This window comes from Ursus maritimus, unplaced genomic scaffold (assembly GCF_017311325.1).
Source record: "Ursus maritimus isolate PB19 unplaced genomic scaffold, ASM1731132v1 scaffold_2, whole genome shotgun sequence".
NCBI classification, from domain to species: domain Eukaryota; kingdom Metazoa; phylum Chordata; class Mammalia; order Carnivora; family Ursidae; genus Ursus; species Ursus maritimus.
Window position 1 is genome coordinate 54447379 of NW_024424452.1, and position 16480 is coordinate 54463858.

A 16480-nucleotide genomic window follows, 5' to 3' on the forward strand; every position below is an offset into this window, starting at 1 on the left:
TTATCCCTACCCCAAATCCAGGCAGCCCAGCACAGACCAAGACTGGGAGAAGAAGAGTAGAGTGAGCACCTAACTTCACTTTGCCAGAGCTGGCCTGTTCAGCACTAGGCTGAATCCTAGGCTGTCTCCCTGTATGGAGCCATACTACTACTTGATTTCAAAATATCTTACAGAGCTATAGTATTCAAAGCAGTATGTTACTGGCATAAAAACAGACACACATATCAATGGAACAGAATAGAGAGCCCAGAAATCAACCATGCATATATGGTCAACTAATTTACAACAAAAGAGCCCAGAATAGACAATGGAAAAGGACAGTGTCTTCAATGAACGGTGTTGGGAAAACTGGAGAGCCATATGCAAAAGAATGAAGCTGAACCACCATCTTACACCATTCACGAAAAGTAACCCAGCGCACTCAAGGCTTGAATGTAAGAGCTGAAACCATAAAACTTCAGAAGAAATCATGGGCAATAAGCTCCACGACATAGGTCTTGGTGGTGATATTTTGGATCTGACACCAGAAGCACAGGCAACAAAAGCAAAAATCAACAAGTGAAACTATGTCAAACTAAAAAGTCTACAAGGAAAAAAAAAATCATCAAATTAAAAATGCAACCTACTGAACGGGAGAAAGTACTTTGCAAATCATATATCTGATAAGGAGCTAATATCCAAATTGTACAGAGAACTCCTACTAGTCAATAACAAAACAAACAGACAAAAAAACCAGTCCAACTAAAAAATGGACGGAAGATCTGAGTAGGTATTTTTCAAAGAGAGACATCGATGGCTAGCAGGTACATGAGAATATGTTCAACATGACTAACACATCAGGAAAATGCAAATCCAAAGGATTGGCAATGAGATGTCAGCTGACATCTGTTAGAATGGCTATCATCAAAAGGACAAAAAACAACAAGTGCTGATAAGGAGGAGGAAAAAAAGGAACCTTTGTGTGCTCTGGGTAGGAATGTGAATTGACTGCAGCCACTTCGGAAAAGGGCATGAGGGATCCCCCAAAAAATTAAAACTAGAATTAAAATATGGCCCAGCAATCCCACTTCTGGGTGTTTACCCAAAGAAAATGAAAACACTAACTCAAAAATATGTGTGTACACTCATGTTGCTTGTAGTATTAAATATAATAACCAACACATGGAAACAACTTAAGTATCCACTGATGGATGAAGGATAGAGAAAATGTGGTATATATACGCAGCAGAAGATTATAAAATAATGAAATCTTGTCACTTGCAACAACATGGGTGGACCTTGAGGATATTACTCCAAGTAAAATAAGTCATATAGAGAAAGACAAATACCATATTATCTCACCTATATGTTGAATTTAAACATAATATAAGCTTACAGATATAGATACACACCACACACACAGGCACACACATGTGCACACACATACAGGAATGATATCCGCCCTGCAAAGAGGAATTCCTGACCTTTGAGACAATATGGATAGACCTTGAGGGCTTTATGCTAGGTGAAATAAGTGAGACAGAAAAAGACAAATACTACATGTTTCACTTAGGTGTGGAATAAAAAAGCCTAACTCATAGAACTAGAGAACAGCATCGTGGTTGTCAAGGGATTGAGGCCAGAGGGCCTCCTTGGGGAGAGGAATAGGGAGGTGTCAGTCAAAGAGTACACACTTCCATCTCTAAGATGAATAAGTTCTGGTGATCTAAGGTATAGCATGGTAAATATAGTTAAAAATACTGTATTTATACATGAAAGTCATTAAAAGAGTAAATCTTGAATGTTATCACCACAAAAAAACACAAAAACGTAATTATATGAAGGGTACAGAAATGTTAACTAACCTTCTTGTGGTAATCATTTTGCAATGTATACGGGTATTGAATTATCACAATGTATATCTTAATCTTACATATGTTGTATGTTAATACCTCAATAAAGCTGGGAAAAAAAATATCCAGAATCTGACCATTTCTCACTTATGACAAGCCTCCTACTTGATTACTATAGTAGCTTCTTAAGTGAAATTTATGCTTATGCTCTTGCTCACTATACTCTATGTTCCACCCAGTAGCCAGGGTGATATTCATGAAATCCATCTGATCATGAAACAGTTCTGTTCAAAATCTGCTAGAGTCTTCCTTATGGGATCTCAGATTAAAACCCCAAATCCGTACAAAGACCTCCAAGGCTCATGTGATCCAATCCCTCATTAAATCTCTCATGTCATCTCTTACTTCTTTCTGCCTTATTTGCTCAGCTCCAGCAACACCGACCTCCTTGCTATATCCATGCCAGGCGTGTTCCTTCTTTCAAGCCTTTGCTCTGTCTGTTATCTCTCTTGGAATGGCCCTCTCCATAGAATCCCAGATTTACTTTCACCCCTTCCAAGTCTTTGCTCAATATGTCACTTTCCTGCCAAAGCCTCCACTGACTCTTGCCTTTTAAAATTACCTTGCACTCCTGATTCCTCTTGCTCTATTCTGTTTTCTGTAGCACTTTTCGATTATATGCCACCAACATCCTTAAACCCTGTTGGACATTTTAGTTAAAGCCATGCTGTTTCCTATCTTCCTCACCCATAACACCTTAGATCGTCTGGGGATAAACCCTATCTACGAATGCAGGACTTGACAGGATTTGGTATTTCAGTCCTGGCTCATCTGTCATACTGGGCCTCTTAAGTAACATGACCCTCTCAAACATACTTACTTCTTCATCCTGGTCTCCCCCATTCCCCAGCGGGCATAGAAATGCAAGTTTCCCAATCCACGGAGGAGGATATTTTGTCACAGTGAAAACCAGATATGGATGGTAACCCTGGAACTAATTGCTATAGGGGGCTATTAGGCACCTGAGGCAGATATGCCTGGTGAGTTTAAGAGTTAGGTGATCAAGGTCACTTTCAAGTAGGGAGTTATGGTGGCAAAGGGAGTGGGACATTCTGTAATGAGGAGATACTGTGAGGTGTTGATATCACGCTGATGCAGTCTGACCTCACCAGCCTGAGGATGGTAACTAAGGATTAATTAAGGTAACTAAGAATTAACTAAGGTAACTAAGATTCAACTAATGATTTTTGGATGCGCAAGTCTGTCCCAGCAAACACAGGCAAGCAATCATCAGGCCACATTTGAATGATAGGATTTCCTCACCACCTACAAACTGGGTAGCCAAACCCCTACCTCAAAAAGCTAGAACATAAGGAAGCAAGAAAAACTGCCCCATCACAGAGTCTGTTGGCCAAAGAACAATGTAGCATCCAGTCTCATTTGCAGCTGACCAATACGATCTGAAATGGCCATGAGAGGCTCAAGCAAAATATTCCAAAGTCACTCCGGATCAACCACATGGAATACAATTTCGGTAGAGGCATGTTCTTTCAGAAAAGTTAGATGGACTCTGATATTCAAATGCTACAGCTTTCTCCTAATTGCACTGACTTACCCATTAAGGATTACTGCTTTACTCTGGGTTCTGTGTCCTCCTTGATTTTGCTCCCGAAACCAGACTTAGAGAAAGATCCCTAGTTTTGCCTGCCTAGGGATTGCAAGGAATTCAGACAGATAGTGGAGATGAGAAGCTGCCTGGTCACCAAGTTCCTGTGAATCAGAAAGAGAAGGTGAAGAGAACAGGGGAGCAGCAGATAATGTGTTAGCCTGTTAATCCATTATAATTTTGGCCAGAATTGGACCTGCTAGTAGGAGCTGTTCTTGCATGAAATTTTCCTACAGTAAATAGTTTATACTCATTGTAGCATATGAGACCACTGTTCCCATGATTTTTAACTTAGTAAGTTTCACAGAACGTTGGTCCAAATGACGATCCCCCAGTTCTGTTTGACTTGTGTATACACGGTGTTGCTCTTCTGTCATGTTTCCAGCAGTTCCAGGCAATGCCAATGCCGTACAGATTTACCCCCAGCTTGTAACATTTTCAGAAGTAACCACATTGCTGGGGGGGGGGGGTGCCCACCTCAGCCAATACCACTGAATACCAGTAGGATAAAATTATAATGAGAACAAGGCTGAATCTAAAGCATTATGAGTCTCTGCTTGATGACTACTCTTTTGGCCTTGTGTAACTACATTTAGCATAAAATTATTATTTTTTGCCTTTTTTCTGATGACCTACATGTTTAACCAACTGACTGTACTTTGCATGAAAATCAAAGTGTTCTTTCCTGGTTTACTTTTGCTATCAGTGTACTACAAAATCTATTTCCCTAGATTAGATTGTATTTCATTAGTCTTTTAAATGTGGAATTGTAATGGTTCAAGGTTAATAAGATTTAAAAATATGTGTCACTTAAATTGTGACTAACTTATTTCAAAAATATTCCAGAAAGTAAGAATTTCTTCTGGTAATAACAAAAGTATGAATGATATTTAAATCTTGGTAAAGTTGACTGCACTTTGGTTAGGTTCATCAATAAAATAATTATTGAGTACCTTTATAAATGAAGTGCTCAGGGCATTTCAGAATTGAATTAGTAAATTACAGATTGGTTTATTCTAATGCAAGCGAAAATGGTATCCATTAGAAAGGCAGACAGGTAGAAAGTACTCGGGAGGTTGATGGGAGAGATCATGACTGGCTCGGGTACTATCCCACTCTCTCTGTCATTGTTCATACCCAGCTCAACTGTGTCTAGATCATCTCATTCATTAGTTCCTTATTCATTTATTCAAGCATATACTCAGAACCCACAATGTGCCAGGCACTGTGCTAGATACTGAGGATGAAAAATGAACCTTTCTTTCACAATGTTCAGTTTAATGGATCAGATAGTCACGTAAACAAATCATTATGACAGCGTTATAATGCTATGCAAAGGGTGTGTGCAAATCTGCAGGAGCCAAATCCATGGAGAGGATAATAGCTCCACCTTGTGCCAGGGGTCACGGCAGGATGTGTTAGGAAAATCTTAAGAAAGAAATGGGCTTTTGCACTGATCTGGACAACTTGAAGGTCAACAAATAGTTGGTCAGGTGGACAGAAGAAAGGAGTTAGGCAAAAGGAATTACAAGCACAAAGTCATTGTTACAAGTTATGTATTTGCATTTCAAAAGCAACTCCCGTTGTCTTCAAATATGCTTTAAAAATTATTTAAAGGTCTCATTTGTTTTTTAACAGAGTGGTTGAAGTAACTCTAAACTCAGAAAATGATTCACCTGGTCATAGACATTTAAGAGGACGGTCACATTGTTAAAATGAGAAAGTTAAAGCAAGAGCTTGACTGACACTTGTCTATTTAAAAATAACCGTAGTATATTTAAAGGATAAAACAGCCTATATCTTATTGCTATTGATTTTTAGGGCTATTGATTCTTGTTTTAAGCTTTACTTGAACAGTTCTAAGAAGTGGGAATATGGAGGAGGAGTGGGATGGCCTGAATAAAAAATAGGATGGTAAATAAATTCTTTTTTTTCTCCACCCTCTAGATTTAGCAGTATTTACGCCCTACCAGTTTGTACTCGGTGCCTGCACGCTTGTGGGATGTACAAACAGTTCCCTGGTCATACTGCACACGGCACAGCTGCCGCCGGAGCACGTGGATTCCCCACTTCTGACCGTCCTGGATTCTAGAACTATATATGTACAGTAAGTAGAAATGTTGTCTCTGTCACACACTGGTTTATGCAAGAATCCAGTGAGCTCAATCAAGGGAAGGGTTTGTGACATAAAATTAATTTTATTGTGATGAAATGCATAGAAGTGATTAGTTCAGTGGTTCTGGGAACCTTTGATTATCACTTGCCAACTTAATTTCCATTTCGTCTCCATGCAATCAGGCTGAGCCACATACTTACACAGATTCTGTGCAAACTTCAGTAAAGGGAAACTGACCACTTACAGGACTGCCTTGGGCTTTCTATAGGGGAGGCATTATCCATGATGAGTTGAAATTAGAGTCTAAATATTTATTTTCTTTTTGAGTATAAACTAGGACCTTTTTGTTCCCTTGTGGTTGAAGTCAGAAAGGAACTTTCACAGACAGGCATGTTCAGATTATTTTTGATATGAAGTGATTCTGACCCATTTCCTAATCTCTGAGGTGCAAAGTATACTGTTGTCCTGAATCGAAACTTAACAAACCTCTCCTGCCACCAATTAATACTTGTTTACATTCATCTCTGTCGGTCTCAGTTTTCCCATCTGGAAAAGAAGAGTTTGGACTGAGTAAATTAGGATATTCATTCAGGCTGGGAAACGTTATGATTCATACCCCATTGTTCCAGGTCTGAGCTGTCCTATTGGCTTTCAGTGCTGCCCTAAGCTGAGCCCGCATTACTTACACCAAAAGATTTCCCTCTACTCTCAGTATTTCTCAACTTACCAATTTCTGTCTGTTTTACGATTTGTCCCATTCATATTTGCTGACGCATTATAAGCCACATGTGGAATATCCTCTACTTTGCCTTCTTTCCTACCAATTTCGATCCATCAAGGAGATAGTCTTCCGTGTCTAGGTAGAATCTCAGCTTATCCATGAAGTTTGATTTGACTTCTTCAGCACTTTGGTTCTCAGCTTCTCTGTATTCTAGAGCTGCACGTTAATTTGACATTAGATGGCTGCATTTTTTCAAGACAATTATGTTATTTCTCTCCTTCTCTCTCTCATTTTTCATAAATTCTCAAATGTTCTACTTCTCTCAATTTTTGTTCTATGGCTTAAGTTCAAAAGTGAGTACTCACACATTTTTTATATTATTACCTAATTAAAATTATAAGTAACTAGAAAGCAGGCACTATGCCATATTTTCTTTATACCATTCAGAAGAGACATTTAATAACTACTAGGGTTTTTTCTTTTAAGCCTTTAGTGTGTGTGTATGTGCATGTGTGTGTGTGTGTGTGTGTGTGTTTTGAATGGCATAAATCCAAGTTCATATACATCCTTTAAAAATCTTGCACAGTTCAGGTTTGACTTGAATGAATGATGGATAGTCATGCAATATTTTTCCATTCCCAGGTGGAAACAACCAAGAAATGTAAATGGGATTCTGGAGCGCTATATATTATATATTTCAAATCACACGCATGATTTTACAATTTGGGATGTCATCTATAACAGTACAGAACTTTTTCAGGATCACTTGCTGCAATACTTGTCCCCCGGTAATAAATACCTCATCAAGCTGGGAGTAAGTTCACTTTATTCTGTCACTTTCTCTTCCCTTCTCTTGCTGCTTCTCTCTTCCTTTGTCCCATCTTCTCTCTCGCCTTCACTTAAAAAAAAAAAACCAAAAACCCAAAACTCATGTATTGCTATTGAGACTGAAAACTCTCACTTCACGACGTAAATGGGAAAGTGATCTAATACCTACATATTTATTTTGTATTACACAAAATGATGCCATAACAATTTGATCCAGTAGATTTTTCCCAAATCTAATTTGGGATTATCAGAAATTATTTCTTCTTTGTTATTTCTAGAATGGCATAATTGGTAAGGGCTTTTTCTAAAATGCCTGGATTAATAAGGTTATTTCCCTATGTAGCTTGTATTCATTTGGAAAACAATGTATGGTATGAAAATTTAGGTCTTATATTTTAAAATGAAGGTTTAAATGACCCCCAAATATTCTAGATTGTTATTATAGTCTGGTTTACATTACACTTCTATCTCAAAAGAACAGTCACTTAATAAAACCCTAGGATCAACATACTTTAGAGGTCTTTAGACAGACAATAGCATTTTTTAATGCAAAATAGCACTTTTGTACAAAGGTCTTTTAAAAGACCTTGATATTACTGTGGAATTTATACTCAGTAGTTCCTTTTGTTTTTTGATGAAATATAATCTTTTTTAAGTTTAATAGCACATCTGAAAATAACTGAATATAAACATGAGATTGTCCCTATTTGTTTTAAACACACTCTTCATTTTATAGCAATACCTATATAAGGATATTTGCTTTGATAAATGCCATAGAAAATATTCTGCTCTTGATTATGAATAAATTTACATTTATGTAGACACTGTGTATGCATTCATTTTACTTAACATGCTCTTGAATGCTCTAAATATTATACCACGAGAAAATAAACTACATTCAACTATTGTTAACTGTCTGACCTGACACCACAAAACAAGGGCAATCAGACAATGTTAAAAATCCTATTCAGGACTGACTCCCTGTGCCTAGGTGTTCAGCACACAGATGGGCTTATGAAGCAGCATCTTGGATTATTTAATTGTATTACTCAAGATTTAAGAAGGGTATTAACTTGGTTTTCAAAAACTAATACAGAAATCCACACTATTTTCAAAACAGTGGTAATGTCAAAATCCAGAAAAGACTCTATTGCTTAGAAGCAACCAAAATTAAACAGAAATTTGTGTGCTCTTAGTTTTTATCAGGAGGCAAATGTCATGAAACAAAGTTCTCCTCAATTTTTAGGATATGCTGTGCAATCAGTGTAAATCCACCCCAATCTCCTATGTTTTATACATCTGTGATATCTTGAAAAATAAATACCACTAGATTGGGAGTCTGCTTGTCTGTATTTCAATTCAGATTTTGCTACCAACTGTGTAACCAAAGGCAAATTCACTTAATTGCACTGATTTTTATGTTCTTTAAGCCTAAAATCAAGGCTTTGAACTAAATGATTTTTAATGTCTCTTTGAGCCCTAAAATTCTATGACACTAAATCAGTCTGTGATTCCAAACAATATTCTATGGCATCAAATGAGATCTGTCAGCCACTGAGTAATGTTGATGCAGGACGTCATAAAGATGTGGAAGTCCTTGCCCTAACTCTTGTTAGGAAAATAAATTCACTCACATTATTTTTTATTTCGCTGTATTTAGTAGTGGAGAAAATATACTAATGTATTTCAGGAAGTAGTCAACTAAAAAGTTTTTTACCTAACTCTATAACCAGTGAATTAAGAGAGCCAGAACATTTTAGGTTCATCTTGCTTAATTGAAGGATTATTGTCTATTTCACAGTTTCAACATAATAACTAGCTTTGAAGGTCATAGATTAGTAGATGGAGATTAGGTTGTCAGCCAAGGGCAGTTGCCTTTGTAAATGGTCCTAGCGTGTTGAAAGTTCTGGAAAATAAAACATACAGATGGCCAAGCCCTTAAAAGTAGAAGAAGCTACATGAGGAGTCAAGCCAATGTGATTTACTCTGGACTCGGAGACACTGTGTTACTTCAAGTGGCTTCATTTAATTTTTCCTGTTAACTGGAGTATACACTCCAGAAGGGTAGAGACAGCATCTTTCAAAATTCTATATGCAGAGTCAAGCACAGTGCCTCTCAGCAAACAATTCGTGAATGAATGGATGAATGAATGAACACTAAGTATATGTGTTTCATAAAGAATCTGAGACTTCTGATATGAATTCCATGATCTGCTGTAAGAAGGCCGAGTCAGGGACTGTGTGGATCCAAGCATATGCTTTTCCTACTGGAAGAAACAGCATAACGCGTCGCTACGCTCAAGAAATGGTGTTGTGGAGTGTGGTAGCTCCGAGTAAAGATATAAGTCAGCAATTAAATAAAGAAGCTAGTAACACAGACTAGTAGCAAGATATGTACGGCTTGATAATTTTCATATTACAGCTAGATGTTTGCCTCTTGATGAATGCTAAGTGTTAAATATCTTTCCTGGAAAGATTCTTGGAACTGAAGAGCTTAATGTTTCAAAAGATCATTTATAGATAACATGGCCTTGTTCCTTTTCTTCATACTCTAAGGTATGCTGCCTTCTTAATATTCTCAGAGCCTACTTACCTGAAAACAAACTATTGAAAAACAGAATGCTAGCTTCGGATGTTCCTAATAGTCATCGTTTCAAAATAATTGATATGCATTGATTAATTACTAATTTCCTTATACCAAAGTTCAGTCCCCTGTTTGATCAGAAGTTACTGGAGATTTCAGGATGGTAGTATGACTTTGTCACTTAACAAAAATGGTTGTAACTGAGAAAACCTATAGGAGGTGGGATGAAATGCCTTATTGTGAAGGCTCAGAGGCTTTCAAAGACCTTGCTGTTTCATAAAGGCATCTTTAGTCAATCCTACTATTTTGTTTAGTTTTTCCAAACCAGAATTTTAATCAGCATTCAGCTGCATTGCATGCCGTGGCCTCTGGTGCTGGTAGGCCAAACAAGATACTGATTCGTCTGATTTCATTTAGATAATATCAGTTAGGTTCGACCAATGCGAAGCAACTTTTGGAGTGTTTATTTCCTTATTTAAGGAACTGCTCACTTAGCACCTCTAAATATGCAAAAAGGATGTGGGGGGGGGAAATGAAATATTTTGCAGGTAATTCTGTTATTTCAGCAACTTCTTTATAAATTCTGTTTTATTTGCAAGAATAATTGTCTCACAAACTCCCTGGATTCTTAGAAGATTCCTTTGTCAAATTTTGAGTTTATGGATCTTAGATGTCATAACCCAAAGATCAATCCTTCCAAACCAGAGGATGTCTTTGTTTATCCCAAAAGGCATCCTAAAATTCTCAAAACAAAATAAATTTCAATTCACATTTTATTTTTAAATATATATAATTACATGTCTTATAATATAGTATTTCTTTGGGGAGAGTTAGCTGGGGACAATTCTTAGGACATAAATAAGAAAAATAACAGTGACAACTAGACTATCTGAATTAAATCCCAGTGTGTTATGAGTTTAACAATAAGATGCTCCAACATTTTTTCCCCTCCTAAGGAAAAAAAGTCTAGAAACTGCAAGTGGATAGATTTCTCCCTCTCTGAGGACTGAAAAGAATGCTCTTTCCATCATTTTCCTTTGATAATTCAGCTGTCCCACTTGGCCTCTTTCCCTGTCATGTTTCTAGTGGACTTTTTGCATGTTTGAAATTTTTTAAAATTTTTCTATTTTAATGTTCAGATAGTTATTTCTTGGGCTAACAACAACATGTTCTAGAACTTTGAGTCATGGTTTGGTCACAAGCTCAATTGATTCCTCTTTATTTGCAAAGATTCTGTTTTAGGAAAAGGATAGTTTATCTCTTCCATATATATGCACAGGCTGCAGCAGAGAATTAGAGGGAACCCACAGAGGTTAATTAGGTCCCAATCTTAATGCAATTTCATGCCCAAGCCACAGTTAAACCCACCAGAAACTTGCTTACGCTGATGAGAAATTATCCTGAAGATATAGGCTACTGTTGTATTCTTACAAGGGAAAGTGAGATTGAGCTCCATGTCTACTGACCATTCAATATTTATGTTTATAATAAAGAATTTGCAACACGTTATTAAATAGTACACTGCAACATAAGAAAATATCTTTAAAAATAAGTCAACTCTCTCTTATTTATAGGGAAATGAATTTCAACTGTGTTCATTATCAAAAGGTTGTTCCCTCAAGATCAAGCTGAAAAGCAGGGGACAGACCCAAAGAAATAAAAAAGGTGTTTTAATTTTTTATGCTAGCAATATCTACCTTCCTTAAAAATGGACTAAATGCCTATCTGCTTTTTACATTGTCCATGATTTTGCTTCGTTTTCTTAATTGGTTTTTGGTAAATTTTAGTGCTTTTTGAAATATTTTGAAATTTGCATAAATTACAACTGGACCCTAAAGAGATACTGAACAAAGTTTAAGTGTAGTTTTCAAATGTCTGTGTTATATAAAGATACAATTGCTAATATTTGTGAATGAATATAGTCTGGAGACCCTGGTGTGTCTGTCTCCACTTCCTGGAGAAATGTTTATCCAATAAGTTAGGTAGCAAAGATACTTTCCTAATACACGTAAAAATTTATTTTGGAATTACTGGCAGTTAATTATGAGAGTACACACGGAAGTTTCCAGGTATTTTTTTTTTTAAGATTTTATTATATTTATTTGAGAGCGGGGCAGGGGGGAGAGAGTACACGTGCACGCGATTCGGGGAGGAGCAGAGGGAGAGGGACAACCAGACTCCCTGATGAGCCCAGAGCCTGACGCAGGGCTCGATCCCATGACCCTGAGATCATGACTTTAGCTGAAATCAAGAGTCAGATGCTTAACCAATTCAGCCACCCAGGGGCTCCCCAGGTATCTTTAACATCCATGTTTTCATTTATGGCATTAGTAATAGCTTATTAGGGAATGGGAGGATTCTGTGATCACTTTAAGTTTGTTGGCGGTGTAATGAACCCATTTCCTCTGGTGCATAAGTAAGTGATTTGACCCTTTAAGCCATTAAACAGTCACTCAACAACTGCTTTGTTGCTGATATATGAGAAATGCTATTTTATTCAATTTTACATTATGTTGTACTTTAAACACATTGGTCACACTATCGCAATAAAGGCAATTATATTTGCTGTCGATCTTTTCTTTTACTCCAGATTACTTGTTTTTATCCTGAAGTAGTTTCAGTCTCTAGCACTGCCCTCATGTAGTGTGCATACACACGTGTGTGTCTGTGCATGTGTGCACTGAATTCTTTCTCGGAAACTTTGTGCAAGGCTGATTTCATCAAGACGATTCACCCAGGCAGTAGACGCCCTTGCTCTAGGCTCTCGCATAGGATGTACTTATAATTCATACATGCATACGTTTGGGGTTATTTTCTAACTATTGGAGATGGCTGTCTTATGTCCTAAAAAGCAAACTGATTAACTGTCAGACCTCAGCGTTGAAACAAATTTATTTGGTGTGTGTTGGGGGGCCGGGGTGGTAGATGGGGAAAATGTATTTCAAAGAATCTGGAACTCTTGTTACGAATTCTCTGTTTCCAAGGCTCACTAAACTTTTGGGACCCAGAGTGAAATGTGTTTTTTGCATTTCTCCTCAGGCTTGCACAGGGGGTGGGTGCACCGTGAGCGAGGCCAGTGAGGCCCTGACTGACGAGCAGGCACCCGAGGGTGTGCCAACCCCCAAAGCGCACTCCTATTCACCTCACTCCTTTCACATCTCCTGGACGGAGCCTGAATATCCAAATGGTAAGTGAACTCTTTTAGCCTCAAGTTAAAAAGATGATTAGCAAAGGTAAATTAATATTCTAAATGGCAGCTTATATGTGGTGCTTAATTTTTAATGATCATTTTAGCACATAAAATACCTGAGATAGTATCATTGTCTGTAGTTGAGAGATTGTAGTTTTTAGGCTAACACACAATTTTGGTGGCTCAAAAGTGCTCCCTTTTGATAGTTCTTGTGTACTGCATCTTATTGTTCAATACATTCCAGGAGAGGTGGAGAGAAGAGATGAGGATTCCCAAAGTTCTGTTGTGACAGTGACATTCTATTTTCAGTGACGTTCTGTTTTTGACAGTCCTGAGTTCATTCTCAGAGAGATAGAGAGATGGGAAGTCCATGCACATCATGTATTTCGAAATGCTTTTGACTGAATAAGTTTATCTTAGAAGAGACCGCTTGGAACTCTGTATTTTTAATATATTATATGTAAATATGTCAGCATGCATTTTTTAAACTGTGCATGTATTAAAAATATGTGTTTATACTTGTTTAACTCCAAGTTGATTGTGTCTAAGTGATATATACATCTTTGCATAGTTTAGAGAATTGTTAGCCAGTTAAAGTTGGCTAAAATAAAATCTCATTACAAAGAATTTGTAATAACTTGGAGGTAGAAATTACTTTATTCATTTATTGGAAATATCTTTAAGTTTCACACAACATACTATCATTGTTCCACACTGATGGAAACTTATGTAACACCAAATTTTGTTCCCTTTAAGATAAACATCAAGACTTTTAATACCCTAGAAATTGTTTTAAGTAGCTTGTTACTGAAAATTGAGATGGCCTCCTTTAGCATAGCCAAAAAGGATGGAAGGAAAAAATGGTCATTTTATTAGTTTGTCTTATGTTTACTATGATATTAATTATTCCAGTCATCTCATTTTAATTAAACTTTTGGCAAATGCATTAGATATATTTGAGGTGATAGAGAGCTCAAATAATTAGAGTGAGTGATTATCTCTGCTATTGAAGTGATTCCCGTACTGTTACAAATTTCCTAATAAAAAAATAAATGGATCTCTATTTGATACTTACATGAAACAGTCAAAAAATCTTGTCATACTTCGTGCTCCACAAATGTATCTAGCCCATAGGTGGCAATGCAAATGTTAGTGATTTATTCCATTTGGATTGCTGTTTATTGCCATTATGTGATTTGCATAGTAGAACATTTTCTTTCATACCAGTTGGTCATGGCACCTGGAACTGCAAGTATACTCAGAATCCTAGGTGGACCAGAGAAATACTTTCTACATTTCAAAGAATATTTGCATACTATGTTTTGATGCATTTACAAGCAGTTTCAAAATGTATTCATTGAACCAAAAAGAGTTTGAGAGATTTTGGAGGTTTGTGTAAACACTTTCATTGTATTCTAAAGCCTTGTGTTTAATCACATCAGAATTTTCAAAATTTTTGTTGTGGGGCAATGGTTACACATTTAAAAAGTAATAGTGTTCCTTTAAAAAGAAAACAGTTAACTTTCATGCCCCTACTTTTCTCTGCCCTTGCCCCAAATTTTCCAGTGTTTGATTTTTATTGTCTATCATCTGGAGAGGGAAAATCTGATTGTTCCGCGATTTGTTTTTAAAGCGCCCATACTTCCCCCTAAAAATCTGAAGAATAAAATCCAAATTCTTTAGTCTGGTATTCAGGTCACTCCCAGCTTATGACTCAACCTACATTTATAGAGCCTTGTACCACACATTCCTTTCAAGAATACTTACGGCTTACTGTAGGGTTGCAAGACGTGGGTGTGGAGTCAAGTAGGCCTCGAGACAAATATTATCCCTGCTGTGTAGTAGTGTGTTACTTTGGGAGATGGACTAAATTCCATGAGCCCCAGTTCTCTTGATTGTAAAACTGGTGTTGACAACCCCTATTTTCTTTCCATCTTTACTGTGGAAATCTAACTCATTCCTCAGAACTAAACATGGGCCTCTCTTTTTTTTTTTTTTAAGATTTTATTTATTTATTTGAGAAAGAGAGTGAAAGCACAAGCTGGGGGGGAGCAGAGAGAGAGGGAGAAGCAGGCTCTCCCTGAGCAGGGAGCCCAACACTTGGCTCAATCCCAGGACCCCGAGATCTGGAGACCTCCACATGGATTTTTATTACCCTTTATATTCAACATACCCAAGTTGATTTCTTCTCATATTCTCTGCCCCTCTACCTGCCCTTTTTCCTGTGTTCCTCCTCTCCCTGATTAGCACAACCCAGTCACGCCAGCCAGAAGCCTGGGTGGCATTCTTGACTTCAACCCTGGCTCACTCCTGGCTTGTCTTACCACATGACCCTCAAGTGCACTCCTCTAAGGAAGGTCACTGATATTTCTCACCCAGGTAACTTCAAGAGCTTCCTCATACCCTGCAAAAATCTTAATTTGTTCATTCAAAGTCAATTATTTGATGACCTACTAGGTCCCATCATTCTGATGATACCAAAATGAATTTGTCTAATCCCTGATCTTAAGGATATTAAGGTTCCTTAGGGGAACAAATGGTCACAAGGTAGGGATGTGAATAAGGTGCCAACTGTATGGAGAAGAAGCTCCCAGAGGAGCCCTACAGGTGTGGGAGTGTCGTCCCTCTGGGTCTCCATTAGACGTGGCAAGTCCAGAGATTCATAAGCATTTGTACTGTCATGTTGTGTAACAGTTGCTTCTTGCATGGTTTTGCACATGCTGGGATCCAGAATCTTGACTCTGTTAGTCGGTTATATATCTCAATAGATTATTTCACTAGGACTTATTAACATGAAAAAAAATATGGAGAAACAACAAACCCACTTTCGGTAATAAGAAGTATGCATATTTCCAAGTATATGCCCATATGTGACAAAATATGAGAGATATTAAATGTTCTGATATAAATGTCTAGTTCTTGCCTATCCAGCAAGTGGTTGCCTTTAGCCAGCGTGGCTTAGGAAACAGGCTCTCTGCCTTTCACAAATGATTCTGATTTAAACAGTCACTTTCTACTCATCAGAGGCTTGTGATAATCCTGACCCAGAGGCTCAGAAAATGGTCTCTTGCCCTTCTGAATGCCATTCTCTTCTTTGTCTCCCAACCTGCTCTTACTTCACAGCTTGTTCTGGGAAGCTTGCTATTTGCTTCAGGACATGTTTCATGCACTCTGAAAAATTTTCCTGTTCTGGAATCTTTTGTTCTGTGCTCTACCAGCAGTTCTAAGAATAGTGCTTGACCCACATAATAGATGCTCAATTAAAACTCTGCTGGTTAGCACCACCAAAAGAAAAAATAAATGCACAGAAGATAATAAATGTTGGCAAGGATGTTGAGGAATTGGAACCCGTGGGCACTGTTGGCGGGAACGTAAAATAGGGCAGCCATTATGGGAAACAGTATGGAAAATTCCTCAAAAAATTAAAAATAGAATTACTGTGTGATCCAACAATCCACTTCTGAGTATTTATCCAAAAGAACTGAAAGCAGGATCTTGAAGAGATACTTGCATTCCCACTGTCACTGTAGCATCATTCACGTT

General features: G+C 37.5%; 1 protein-coding gene across 1 annotated transcript in view; it reads left to right on the forward strand.

The window, feature by feature from the left end:
• Positions 1-16480, forward strand: part of USH2A (usherin) — a 676781-nt gene that overhangs the window by 339864 nt on the left and 320437 nt on the right. The window contains exons 32-34 of the mRNA XM_040636016.1: positions 5446-5605; positions 6978-7149; positions 12787-12934. Of these exons, the coding sequence (XP_040491950.1) occupies positions 5446-5605; positions 6978-7149; positions 12787-12934 (480 nt within the window). The remainder of the gene's footprint in view (positions 1-5445; positions 5606-6977; positions 7150-12786; positions 12935-16480) is intronic.